Raw genomic sequence first — 13,740 nt, 5'->3', positions numbered from 1 at the left:
TAGGACATGTTGCTCCAATAAATAATTTCAGTAATAAACATTTTTAAAGGACAAAGAGCTTATTTATCAATAAGTTCACAAATATTTGTGTATATGTGTTACATGCAGAGCGTAAAAAAGGTTGAAGTGTCCGGCCAGTGTTGCTCAGTGGTTGAGCATAGACCTATAAACCAGGAGGTCACAGCTCGATTCCCAATCAGGGCACATGCTGGGTTTCAGGCTTGATCCCAGTAGGGGGCAGCTGATCAATGATTCTCATCATTGATGTTTCTCTTTCTCTCTCCCTCTTCTTTCCTCTCTGAAATCAATAAAAATGCATTTTTTTTTTAAAAAAGGGTTAAAGTAAAATAAATGTGACAATATTTTCAAATGTTTGTTTCTGGGAAATTTGATAAGCAAATGCCATACGGGGATTCTCCTGAGAATTTTTACATCTCTTCCTGTCCTTTGAACATGATTTTTCCTCATAATAACGTAATAGAAACTACTTGCCACCCAAAAGAAAGACCAGGAGAGCTTGTCTACATCATTGCAGCCATTTATTTGTTATGTGCTCATTAAGGTATTAATATAATGATTAATTTCTCATGTGATTTTTAATTAGAAAATACATCAAAAGCAAAACAGCACAGACATATACTAGTATATAAACTTAAAAATGTAAAGAAACAGAAAATAGAGATTAATAGATAAGGCAAATGGTACATTGAGAATCCAAACCCAAAACCTTAAAATATCTGGGGGATGAAGAGTGACAAATGGAAGCCACGTTGGATGTGTGTATAATTACTCAGCGTGTGTCCCCCGCCCTGCCTGACAGCTAGACTGCAAACATCACCGGCAGGTTAACGTGCCACTACCAGGTTCACACTTGAACAGGGACAGGAAGACAGGATTTTCTATAAAAGTGACCCGAATATAGTGCCCCTTGAAAATGGTACTACAAAGACATTTTTGTTGTAGGTATTTTTCAGACATAATGCTGGACTGATATTTTGAAGATTTAAACTCTTTTTTTCTGTCTTAATCCTGATCAAGTTAGGTTTTAGCTTTAGACTCTAAATGTAACCTGAATCACTAGGAAGTATGTGAGCTACTATAAGCATTAAGCACAAGGGATTCTTTCTAGGCTGCTCCTTCAGGGGCAACGTTCTGTCCTTGTTATTCAAACTGGGAAGTCCAAATAGGGGATGTTTTAAAGTCAGGTAGTATGAATTTTATCTGTATTGTCCTAAGTACAGATTTCCAAAATATACATCTAGAGAGATTAAAAGTAAATGCTCTACAATAAAGAGGTAATAATTTAAAAATGCTACTGACATGGAACATTTATAATCAGAAAAATAAATATTCAGGGAGCTCACCAGAATAATAAAGTGCTCTGCCTGAGTTATTAAGAGATTAACGCTGGGGTGTTAAATATGGCATTCCCCACTGGAAAACAGAGATCCCTCTGGATTACAATCAATATTTGTTTCATAGGGTTAACTGTTTTAGGAACCGACAGAAGAGAAGGACAAAGCACAATGATGATGATAAATTAGGAAGTAATGTTATACACTCTTAGGAATAAAATTTAGAGAAATGCAACATTATGCTCTATGAATAACATGCAGGAAGAAAAGTATAATAAAAATGATATATTAATGTAAGATAATTTTATAAGCAATCCAGGTCAAATAAAATTTTTTGAAGGAGATATCCAAATGCCATTAACTTATCAAATACTATCTTGGCATATAATCTATAAAGGCAAAACTAAATAACAAAAAGAAACTTCTACCACACAACAAAACCACCAACTACTTTATAGTGTATAAAGCAAAAGACTGGCATTAAGATATGACAACGCATATTAGCCAGTATGTCTTCTATAGGTTGTTTCAGCAGCAACAAGAAATAATACACAATTCAGTTCCAGCGCTTAAAAAACACACACAAAAACTTCCTGCTTCCCTACGAGATGCAAGGTGAGGAGATGGTTTGGGGTTGCTACTGGTGAAGCGTTCTGTTTGCCATTTTGTGTCACTCTTCTCATTCTTTTATCCCCAGTTAATAATTATCTGCATATAATTTAAATCTACTAAACCATAAATTAACAGCTTTCAGGACAGATGCCTTAAAAAGTTCTTAGGGAGGTTAAACAAATATTGTAGCCTAAAACTCCCCTCTAAAACAAACATGCACACAATGGAAGTGAAGTCATTAGTAAGTGATAGGGGAGGAAGGACTTGAGGCTCAATCTCAAATTTAAAATCACCTTGCTCCAAACAAATTAAATTATAACTTAGTGAGCTTTCATCCATTCTGGAAACAAAGAGAAAAACTATCAAACGCTGTAATTTCTTTTCTTATTTTTCCATGGTTGTTTCTCTGTCTTCATATGGTATCTACATATGTTTTTACCCCAAATGAAGAAAACAAATAATGAGCCAGCCTGAATAATTACCCATGTTCCTCTCTATCACCAAATCTCTGTGCATAAAAGTTTTCAAACTTTGTGATCACATCTGGAAGTGGTTCATTTATTATTGAAAGAGAACCATCAAAATAAAAAAACAATCTAGATTTTATCACATGCTCAAACCAATCTTTTATTTTTCTAATAGAGAATTCAAGAAAAAAATTATTCTGCAAAGAGAGTTCTCAAACCTTCATCAGTCAGTAGTACAACTCTAATTCATTGTCAAAAAAGGGGTAATTTTGGGAGGGGAATATACCATAATTCCCAATCACATTCTTTCTATTCATTCTCTTTAAGAGAGAGAAAACTCTCATAGTCCACTAAGTTACTCAATTAGCTCTTTACCAGAGCCTGAAGGAAGAGAGAAAAAAAGAGTTTGACTACTATAAGTAATAAAACAATGAATAAAAATGGTCATATTTTTAATAAAAGGCAAAAATTTGAGACTTATACGTTGTATGGTGGCATCTCTTATTGGCATGACACATTTGATCAAAATCTCATTGACCTTTCCTACTGGAATGATCAAATGTAAAATTAAAAAATGCACATAGTTTTTAAAAAGGGACATCTACTACTACTGATAAAATTCTGTTTAAACTCCTATTTACTGTTATAAAGATGAACACTAGTTCTTAAAAAATACAATGTTTTGCTTATTGATAAAGTATAAGGCATTTCCATTGCCTTTTACAGATTTACTTTTAACTACCTAAGAAGAAAAGAAAGCATAATTATTTCAGCATAGAAGTTGTAGTTTTTATTCTAAAATTCAATTCTTCGCTAATTTATTCTAAGATGAATTTAATAGTCAACCAGGAAATTGGTTTTTATAAAAGTTACTTTATGGGCAGAAAATACAAGGAAAAAGTAATAACAAATGTCAAACTGTCTCCTTACGTTACGAAGCCAAATATTTCCTCATAGATTTGGTTTCTAAAGCTGGAATTTATCCCTTCAGGGTTACCATTATTTTTCAAAAATCCATATAAATATTAAATCTAAAAATTAATTGGTAATTTTAATTCTTCTCTTTCTCTTCAAATTTCTTTCTCTTCTCCTGAACTGTCGACTTTCAAAAATTCACAGAATGAGCATGTTTCTTGCAAAGTGGCTTGTCCTTCTTGGAGAAAAAGGTCTGACCTTCCAAACTTTCACAGCATACCTGGGGGGGAAAGCATTATATAAGAGAATATCATTATTTTATCAAGTGTGCATGAAGAAGAAAGTGATTTTTCACCCAATAGTTAGTAAAAGCACTTTAGTTGGTTGTTAGACATCCTGACATTCACAATGACTATATTTCATGTAATCTTTCAAGAATAATGAAGAATGACTTTTTCTGAAATGCGTTCTAATTTATTTATTTATCATTATTTCTCTTTATTGGGGGTGAAGCAATTGGTCCTAAAGAAAAACTAACACCTAAAGAGGTCACACTAAATATAATTCCTCTTCGCAAATTCTAATCAATGCTTTTAATCTGCCTCCTGTTGTAGAGAACCAAAGCATTCAAACAGAAAACACAATTGCTTTACCAAACATTCCCAAGCCCCCAAACACACAGGCATAGAATACTTGAGTTCTTTTTAACACATTCCTTTGTTTTTTTATAGTGAAAACCCTGGTCAACGTCTCACTGCTGGACGATTACACAGTCAGTTAACTATCCACTTATGTCTTCTTGTCTTTCCTAATGCCTTTGTTAATTATAATGCTCATGAAGACAAATCTGCTAAAAGTTTTCATTAATTTTTTTTAAATATGTTCTTACTGATTTCAGAAAGAGGGAGTGGGAGAGAATCATTGATTTGCAGCCTCCTGTACGTCCCCTACTGGTGATCAAACCCATAACCTGGGCATGTGCCCTGACCAGGACGAGCATGACTTCCTGGTTCATGGGTTGATGCTCAACCACTGAACCACACCTGCCAGGCTAAAAGTTGTTCTTTAAATAAATTTTATAACATCTAAGAGACAAATGAGGTAAACTAGAGAGTTCAATGGTAACATTTGAAATAATCATTTGACTTCAATTAACATGACTTTTCTCCCTTCACACAATAGGTAATAAAAGCTATTAGATATATTAAAACTAATTTTAAAAAATCAAACATCTGAACAAAGTACCTCTATTGATATTTACTTGCTAAATTTCAAAAATATATCTTATGTTAATGTTAATCTCTGAACTATGCTCAAAAAATAAAATAAAAATATTAAAATATCAAATGCAATAGGTAAACATATTACTACATGTTTATTATAGTCTCAAAAAAAATATTCATGGACTATTGCTAAGGAAAAAAAATCACCATATACTTTACTTCCAATGTTAATTCAGTAAATTTTTTATAATTATTTATTTCTATCTTAAGAAGTACCTGTGTTTCCAAAAATTACTAAAAACATTCCATTAAGAGGTTGGTTTTTTAAGTAAAGAACTTGTAACTGTTTTAAAAAACATATAGCTTCTCCTTATAAACAAAAATGTATTAAAAATAGAATTTTCTCTAATGGGTAAGCATCTTATTCTATGCCAAATAATTTTTAAAAGTGCCAAAAAATTTTAATAAACAACTTTCAAAATCACTGTAAAAATATTTTTAGGTTTGAAGGATTGAAAGATACAATCACTGTTATTTCCAGTTAGTGTTTATGCTTAATTGGCCATACTGTGCTCCTTTATTTTGGAAATGAGGTCACTTACTGAGCACACAAAGCAAGTGTCATGCCAGGTATAGCCCAGGGCTTCCAGGAACATGTCGCCGGCTTCTATGGGAAATTCACATCCACGGCAGATAGTACCAAAGAGGGCATAATAATCTGTATGGGGGAGGAGGAGACATTATTTAATATGACAGCTGTAGAATGACAGTTCCTAGAAAGCAGCAACAAAATTTGAATTGAATGAGATGATGAAGATAAAGTCACTAGTAACTGGAAAACTTTCAGATGGCATATTTGCTTGAGATACACTTGGTAAACATTATTTATACAACTTAACATCCTATATTCTATTTTTCCATGTAATATCTTTCATTTCTCTCCAACTATTTCAATGCCCAAATATGTATAAAAAAAGAACACATAAGTTATCAATAGACATGACTGTCTCAATATAATACAACAGAACTTCTAATAACTAGCAATAATAAGACTAATGAACTTAAATCAAGAAGAAATATCTGGTATTAACAAATTTTATAGTATATCTGACTTGGTAAGGAAGGAAAAAGTCACAGGAGACTTCCATGAATAAATGCCACAACTGAGTTTCTAGTTGGACTACATTACAATATTAGCCACTAAAGTTTTTTTTTTTGCTATATTTTCCTTTCAATTTTATGACATCATGCTTAAAATCATTAGCTAGAGAACACCATTTACTTGACAGAGGTTATAGTTATAAAATATTAAGAGGACTTCCTCCTGAAGAAAGCAGTTTTGACAAGATGTTTCTTCATTATTACTAAACTAGAGGCTCAGTGCACGAAATTCATGCACGGGTAGGGTCCCTAGTGGCTGCCGGCCGGGACCTCCCTTCCCACAGCTGCCTTCCAACCCCCAGGGCCTCCCTTCCTGTGGTTGGCCAGCCAGCCCCACTCCCTGGTTGAACTCCCAGTCAAGGGGACAACTTGCATTTAGGCTTTTATTATATAGGATTAGCATTTATTAGCATTTTAATTTTCTTTTATACGTGTGTTTACTCGTGGTTCACTTTTTGGTCTTTGATGTTCTTAATCCAATCTGGGTTGGAAGAGGATGTAGGCTATCTTGTGCAACTTGATTCACCTTTCTTAGCAATCTTCAATATTCCTTAGCACTATTTGTTCAACACAGCCACAGAGTTCTACTGTGTGCCAGGCACTGTTCTAGGCTCTGGTCAGGGGTATGGTGGTGAAGAAGAAAGGTGTGATTGCTTTCCTCATGGGGCTTATATTCTCCTTGGGAGCAGAATGTCCTAACTCATTGTATTTTTAAAATAAATAACAAATAATTTCAGATTCTAAAAAGTACCATCTAGGAAAAGAAAATGGTGATGTGATATAAAATAACTGAGGGATATAAAATAACTGTGATATAATATAACATTATAGGTGGGTTAGAGAAGGCTCTCTGAGGAGGTAATAGTTATGTTGAAACTTGAAAAGGGAAGGAGGGACCACCAGGGAAAAGCTGGGGAAGAACATCCAGTTAGAAGAAAGAGCAATACAAAAGCTCTGAGGTGGGAAGGACCTTAACATGCTCAGAAGCAACACAAGGGCAGGTACGGCTGGAGGCTAGAAGCCAGTGACTGGAAAGAAGGCGGCAGGAGTAAGGTTGGCAAGGCCAGCCCTGGGAAGGAATATAGTTATTATTCTAATGGAAGCCACGAAGGTATTAAGCACTATCGGATTCACATTTAAACAAATGTTACCGTAACTGCTATTTGAGGACTGGGGAACAGAAGATATACCATTTAGTTGGCAATTCCAATGCCCAGGAAAAGGGTGAGCGTGAGTTGGATTTGTGTGATGGCTGAGATGAAGAGAAAGGAATGAATTCAGTATACAGATTGGGGTATATGTTAGAATTTGCTAATTAAATTGGACATAGGGAGAGGACGGGGAAGAGCAGAATCCCAGATGGCTCCTAGGTGTTGGAATAGTGGACTGGGTTAAGTCTGGGAGGTTAAAGAAAAAGAAAAAAAATAGACCAAGATGATTAGAAGTGACATTTAAATAAGACTTCACTAATGTTTTTCCCTTCCTGCAAGCAATTTCAAGGTTTTAAAAATATGACTTCTTAGACTACATTAAATATTATATTAAGGCTAGTTTTATATATGTTTTGACTAGATAGGAATTACCTGACAGTCAAAATGTCTTGCAAAGCTTTTAAAACAAACAAATAAACAGCTCTTTCTTCAGAAGAATTAAGTGGCATTACAAAATGTGAAATATTCTGGTTGAAGCAGGGGCAGACAGCTTATAGCCAAACCTGTCCCCCAAAAGCTCATGGGGTAGGTAGTTCACTGGAATTTCCCAGGGCTTCTGGTCTGACATAGATCGAGATTGGTCCTCACTAGAAAACTAAGAGAAAGGTGAAAACAAGAGGACATTGAATGAGCAAAAATGGAGGGAGTGGTGTTGACCAGCCTCAAATGAGAAGCTGACTGCTCCTTTAACTTGACTCTGTGGAGTTAAGTTCTTCCAGCACCGCACTTTGATATTCAAGGTAGAACAACAATAAAACTCCATAGTGGGAATGCAGTATAGTGAGTGAAGGCATGATAAAGGAAAAATATTTTATTTTTGAAAAAAATGTCTATGTAGTAGTAATATCTAGGTAAGGGTAATGCTAATAAATGAGCATTATGAACGCCCACTTACAGCCTTTGGGAAGGAAAAGGAAGTGTCCAGAGTTAGTAGATTGGTCCTTAGAGCCTAGTTTATTAAAAATAACTTTATCAAGGGAGTAATCCGAGCCAGGATTACCCTCCCATTCAGTAAAAGTAACAAAGGACTTCCAACTTATTGTCAAGGTAATTGTCTTAAAGAGAAAATCAGTATCATATTCAAAAGTTGAACATTTGTCATGCTTATAACCATTCAAAATTTACTTACTGAAGTTGAAGATGTGGCTGTAAGCTACATGATTTGTTAGAATTTATAACCATAAGTTATTGAAGATTCAAGCAAAATAGTTTTCTCCTAAGTAATGCTTACATGCTCACATCTCTTAGTTAGGTTGGGAATATCTGTTTTGATAGAGTCGGATAAAATTATATATAGATTTTTGCTATATATTTAGGGTAACATTAAATGTTCCTAAAATAATTAGGAAAATTATTTTGCCTAATATTTCCTTTCAACTTTATAGCAATATAAGAGTTAATGTTTTACCTTCATTCAAAACTTAAGGAACTAACGGCTTCAGAAGCTTACCCGTCTCACAATAAGGCTCACCATCCTCCAGGTGGAAAACATTATTACGAATGGGCTTTCCACAGGCCACACACACAAAGCAGGAGACGTGCCAAGTTTGTTTCAAAGCATTGATGACTTCCTGTTACAGAAAAATAACTGGATGTGAAAAAAAGATGACAATATACAAATACTTATTCTACTAGCTAAACCAATAGCCATTCTAAACTGGCCTGAAGTAGACATATATGTGTCGTCTTTGTCTTGACCTTTCCTCCTAACAGGAGATACATAAGGACAGACTTGAAAATCATCTCAACTGATGCACTTTTTGTGCATTTTTCACAAATACTGCCAATAAACTTATTTAAAGAATGATTAGTGTGTTAAACATTATACAAGTGGTAAATAAAGTAAGCATTTCATAAACGCTTGCTATAATACATTCTGCTTTCTCTCAAAGGGTGTCAGGAAACATTAACTTATAAAGGTTTCATAAGATTATCTTGAAAATCTCATGAAGGGCAAACGTTTAAAAACTAAAACAAACCTATACTTTGGTGCATTATGAAAACAATAACCTAATCAGTGTAATCCAATCAGTTTAACACCCGTTTAGTATTTCGAGAATCAGCTGTGACTGTACTAAGCATACTCAAAAGAGTATCTAAAATTTGAACCATAAAGCATGGATTCTAGCCAACAATGGCCCTATGATTAAATATACCAAGTATCAAAAATTTTAATTAGTAAAAGTCTTGGGCAGTTGGTGCTGCAAGGGATCATGTTTTTGGATTGAGAGAGAGATGGAGCCATTAAAAAATCATTTTTGAAGAATAGTTAATAACATGGGAATTTACTCTTTCCATAATATTTATCACAAAAAGAGGATGCTATACATAAAGTATGGTTATTATTTTGTAAGTGACGTATTTATAAGGAGTAAACTGGGAGAAAATCCATCCTAAGGTTAACAGGAATTCTGTGATTGGTAAATATATGACATTTTAATTTCATTCTTTACATTTGTTCGTATTTTCTAATTGTTATAGAGTGAAATATTTTCTCTTTTAATAAAAATATTATGCAAATAAAATGCATAAAGTATGGTTATTATTTTGTAAGTGACGTATTTATAAGGAGTAAACTGGGAGAAAATCCATCCTAAGGTTAACAGGAATTCTGTGATTGGTAAATATATGACATTTTAATTTCATTCTTTACATTTGTTTGTATTTTCTAATTGTTATAGAGTGAAATATTTTCTCTTTTAATAAAAATATTATGCAAATAAAAGAAAATTACATAGAATACATTAGCCATAGAAAATGCCATAGTTCACTATTGAAGGACAATGGAAAGAAATGACAGTTATTTAGATCCCAAAAGATTGCCATGAACATGTACAACAAATGTGCAATCAACCAAATCATTTCCCAAGGCTTCAAGTATATCCTTCCCTTTATACTAGTATACTTGAGACAGGTTACTACTCCTTCTTTAGTAGGTATTCATGTAACAGTGGAGATTGTAACCCGCCCCACCATTCTTTTGACATTGTTTCTGTCAATGCTGACTCTGATTAATATGTAGCTTATAGATAAACAACATGTTTGTATAAGAATCCTAGGAACTAACTTCAGAAGATACAGACTTGGTCATCCCAGTTCCGGGAGATTTGCTGACCTTCAACCACACAACCAGGATAACGCAGAACTGGATGACACCAGGCTATCACTCTAAGAATCCTAGGAACTAACTTCAGAAGATACAGACTCGGACCTTTGGTCATCCCAGTTCCAGGAGATTTGCTGACCTTCAACCACACAACCAGGATACCGCAGAACTGGATGACACCAGACCATCACTTGACCAGTTCAAGATCCTCATTGGAATGGACTGTGCTGGTCTGCACGTAGAGAACTTTTCAACCCAATCCCCTTGATTTCTTTGTTCTGCTTGCCCTCTCCCTCCTCATAAAAACCTCTGCTTTCACTGAGGTGGGGAAATGGGATTTGCAACAAGAGTCCCCCATCTTCTCAGGTGATTGGCACTTGAATAAACTTCTTTCCTTTTTACCAGCATTTGTCTTGCGAGATTGGCTTTCGAGTGGCAGGCAGTTGAATTTGGTTTCGGTGACATTCCAAGTAAAACGCAATCCAGAGGCTCTGTCCTTTTAGTGAAGGGCTGGCCCACCTCTGAAGAAATGAGCGTAAAGCTTCCATTTCCTAAAACATCATTTGGTTCTAAGACCGTTACTTGACTTTGTTTTATTAATTATTCTAGAATCCTTAGAATAGATTTATATACTAAAACAGTATTAATGTATTCTACTAATTAATTTTCATTTGGGAAGGTATAGCCTGAATCATTCTATCCTTTTGTTCCAAAAATATTGTATAAACTAATAATATAGAAATATTTCATGTGGCATATTGATTTCTAAGTGTCCTCAAAGTTTTATGCATACGTAAAGATACATTCTAACACTAATACTACTCTATAATTCATGCTCGCTTTTCTCTTGATATGAATTTAGAGTTTCATTATTATATTTTCATATTGAGAATAGCACAATTCAGCAATTCCATTTACAAATTTTGTGTTGCTGGTATGAGTTTCGTATGAGACCAGGCAACTTGGCTGCTTCTAAAGTAAAATTCCAACTCCTGGTCGCCCAGAGGAAATGCCTGACTCTTACTTTGTAATTGGAAACTGGGTATTCCAGGGTAGGAAATTCATTCATTCATTATTATTCATTATATACCTGACACCTAAATTACTCCTTTTTTTCCCCCAAAAAATTAAAAAGGTGTGGTTTTATTATTTTTCTATACTCTCATAAAACTGAGGTTATATTTTTAAACATTATATGCATTCAAGAAAAATATATCATTTATAAGCCTGTTTTATATACTTCATGAAATCTGTGCCCTGTGCTTGAACCTGACAAATAGGGAAATGCTGCTCTTATAAAAGCCATGGAATTTAATTTAAAACAGTGAAGGTGTCAGTTCTGAGAACTCTGATACGTGTGTGGTCTTGTACGACCTCTTCATTCCTGAGCAAACAGGGTCCTGTTGAGGTAGCACACCCACAGTAAATGACTTTTCCTCACAATGGCTAGCCTTTCACCAGACAAGCCAGCACTCAGTAAGACAAAACCAAAGACAACTTACCCCCCATAAGTCCTATCTACAGAGGTCTGTTTAGTGTTGCTTTACAATAATAAATAGTGATGAAAATAGAGAGGGTGTCCAGCAAGAAGAAAAAAAATGTCAAAATGATAGAAAGGGTTCATAACAAAAATTATTCTGTTTTAAAATTCACTCAGAATGAAAAGATTTCCAATACTTACTCCAAGGATCTTCCTTTGGCATCGACCACATTCCGGAGCAAAGAATTTCTCATAGCACAGCTCACAATACAGGGCTCCCTTTTCCTCCACAAATCCGATGTAGGCCATTGTATTTTTGCAGTGAGCACAGTTAAATTCTTCTGGGTGCCAAGATTTCCCCAGGGCCACTAGGAATGGTCCCCTGCCAGAAGTACAGAGATCAAGTTGGCTCAGGAAATCAAAGTTTCTCAAGTTTGCCTGGATCGGACCTCTTCTATACAAATGTCTAAACAATGAAATACTTGCTCACTTCTCCTTCTCAAGGACCCAATGCATGGGTGCTGTAAAGTTACATAGGAACTCTGTGCATTTATGTGAAAAGAGGGGAGGAGTAAGAACACTGAAAGGCCATACTCCCGCCCCTTTATTCTATCTTCAAGAGATTTGGTAGTTAGGTTGTTTGAGTTATAATAAGTGAGTCTGTCTGTGTCATGATTATGATTAAGAAGGAGGATGTTAACTGTGATAGAAAATAAAGTAACTAGAAAAAAATGTGGTTTAAGCAGAGATGAGAGTTTGGCATTTCTATAAAATAAACAAAATAAAATTCTCAATTTGGTAATGTTAGGGTCTTAAAAATAATACTACCTGATAAGACATCCCAGTCAATTTCTCTTCCCCACACATAGTTTCATATTATTTCTCAACTTTATTAAACCCATCAAATCCTCACCCTCCAAAATGACTGCAGAAATTGTAAACTTGTATCGGAGATTGTTTGAAGCTACCTGGAAAGGTTTTATTTAACTGAAACATGACTTATTTTCAATGCACATGTATATCAAGGTAACAAACGTTTGTAAAGAGATTTTTCCCCTACAAAATGCCATACAGTCATGAACTGATAAGATGGATTTCGTTTGCTTGACAGGAATCCGTTATGAAGCCTTATCTAGTCACAAAGCCTGCAGAGATGAACCATTCAAGCCTCTGCAACATTCTTTTCAGGAGCTACATCACATTAATTTTTATTCACAGAGCAGCTTTACCTTCAAGGCACTTTTACATTTATCTAATTTGTCCGCACAGCATTCCTGTGAGATAGTCCAGGGCAGTTATTACGAACTCAGTTTAACAGACGGAAAAGCTGAGATACAGAATGTTCAAAATATATGACAAATTCTGTAAAATCGCTGATTGAGTGAAGGCCAGAAACTGAATTTCCTGATTCCTAGTATACTGCTCTAGTCAACTGAGACTCTGCCTTTGATATTCTCACCACCGGTTACCGTCACTGAGCCACCATAGGGTAGTTGTTATTAAGATCAAATATCTGACTTCTAGGCAGATTAATAGGAAAGTCACAGTAATAAGCATCATAAAGTCACATCGTTGTTGTTTTTGTTTTTAGTTTTAGCCTTATGTTATTTAGGCAGAAATATAAACCTTGATATATAGTAACTATCTCCCATTAGGAATTCTTTGCAAATACACAGCGATTTACTAAGAACCAGCACTTAATTCTGTAAGAGTCAAGAAAGTAGAAGGGCTCTTAACAATGATTAAAATGTGTTCTGTGGGATATAAGAGGTTGTTTTCTCGCCCCACTTTTTGTTGCCTTGTATCTTTTTTAAAAAGGAACTTAAATTTTTATTTTTCAATTACAGTTTACATTCAATATCTTTTTGTATTAGTTTCAGGTGCAGAACATAGTGATTAGGACAATCATATATTTTACAAAGCGTCCCCCCTCTGAATATTTCCAGTATGCACCTGGCACCATACATAATTATTAAAACATTATTATTGACTATATTCCCTAGGCTGTACTTTACATCCTTGTGACTATATTGTAACTACCAATTTGTACTTCTTAATCCCCTCACCTTTTTCTTATTAATGTGCAATTTTGTATAAGCTAGTGCATGCAGCTCTCTTAGCACTTGAGACTAGTCGTTTATTATTTTTTAAAAAAACTTTAGGGTACTATCATTTTGTTAGTACTAACAAGGAATGCCTTTGTTAAAATT

The 13,740-nt window shown here is 34.7% G+C and overlaps 1 protein-coding gene across 5 annotated transcripts in view; it reads right to left on the bottom strand.

Annotated features, from left to right (window-relative positions):
• Positions 1–522: 522 nt before the first annotated feature.
• PDLIM5 (PDZ and LIM domain 5) overlaps positions 523–13,740 on the bottom strand; it is a 228,573-nt gene continuing 215,355 nt past the window's right edge. For all 5 annotated transcript variants that reach the window (XM_014549008.1, XM_005877790.2, XM_005877784.2 and 2 more), the window contains 4 exons: positions 11,732–11,912; positions 8,395–8,515; positions 5,175–5,290; positions 523–3,629 (listed from right to left, as the gene is read on the bottom strand). In XM_014549008.1, the coding sequence (XP_014404494.1) occupies positions 3,540–3,629; positions 5,175–5,290; positions 8,395–8,515; positions 11,732–11,912 (508 nt within the window). In that variant the 3' untranslated portion in view covers positions 523–3,539. The remainder of the gene's footprint in view (positions 3,630–5,174; positions 5,291–8,394; positions 8,516–11,731; positions 11,913–13,740) is intronic.

The sequence above is a fragment of the Myotis brandtii genome, unplaced genomic scaffold, assembly GCF_000412655.1.
Source record: "Myotis brandtii unplaced genomic scaffold, ASM41265v1 scaffold530, whole genome shotgun sequence".
NCBI lineage: Eukaryota > Metazoa > Chordata > Mammalia > Chiroptera > Vespertilionidae > Myotis > Myotis brandtii.
The sequence above is the reverse complement of the archived record's forward strand: the minus strand, read 5'-3'. Positions and strand labels throughout refer to the sequence as shown.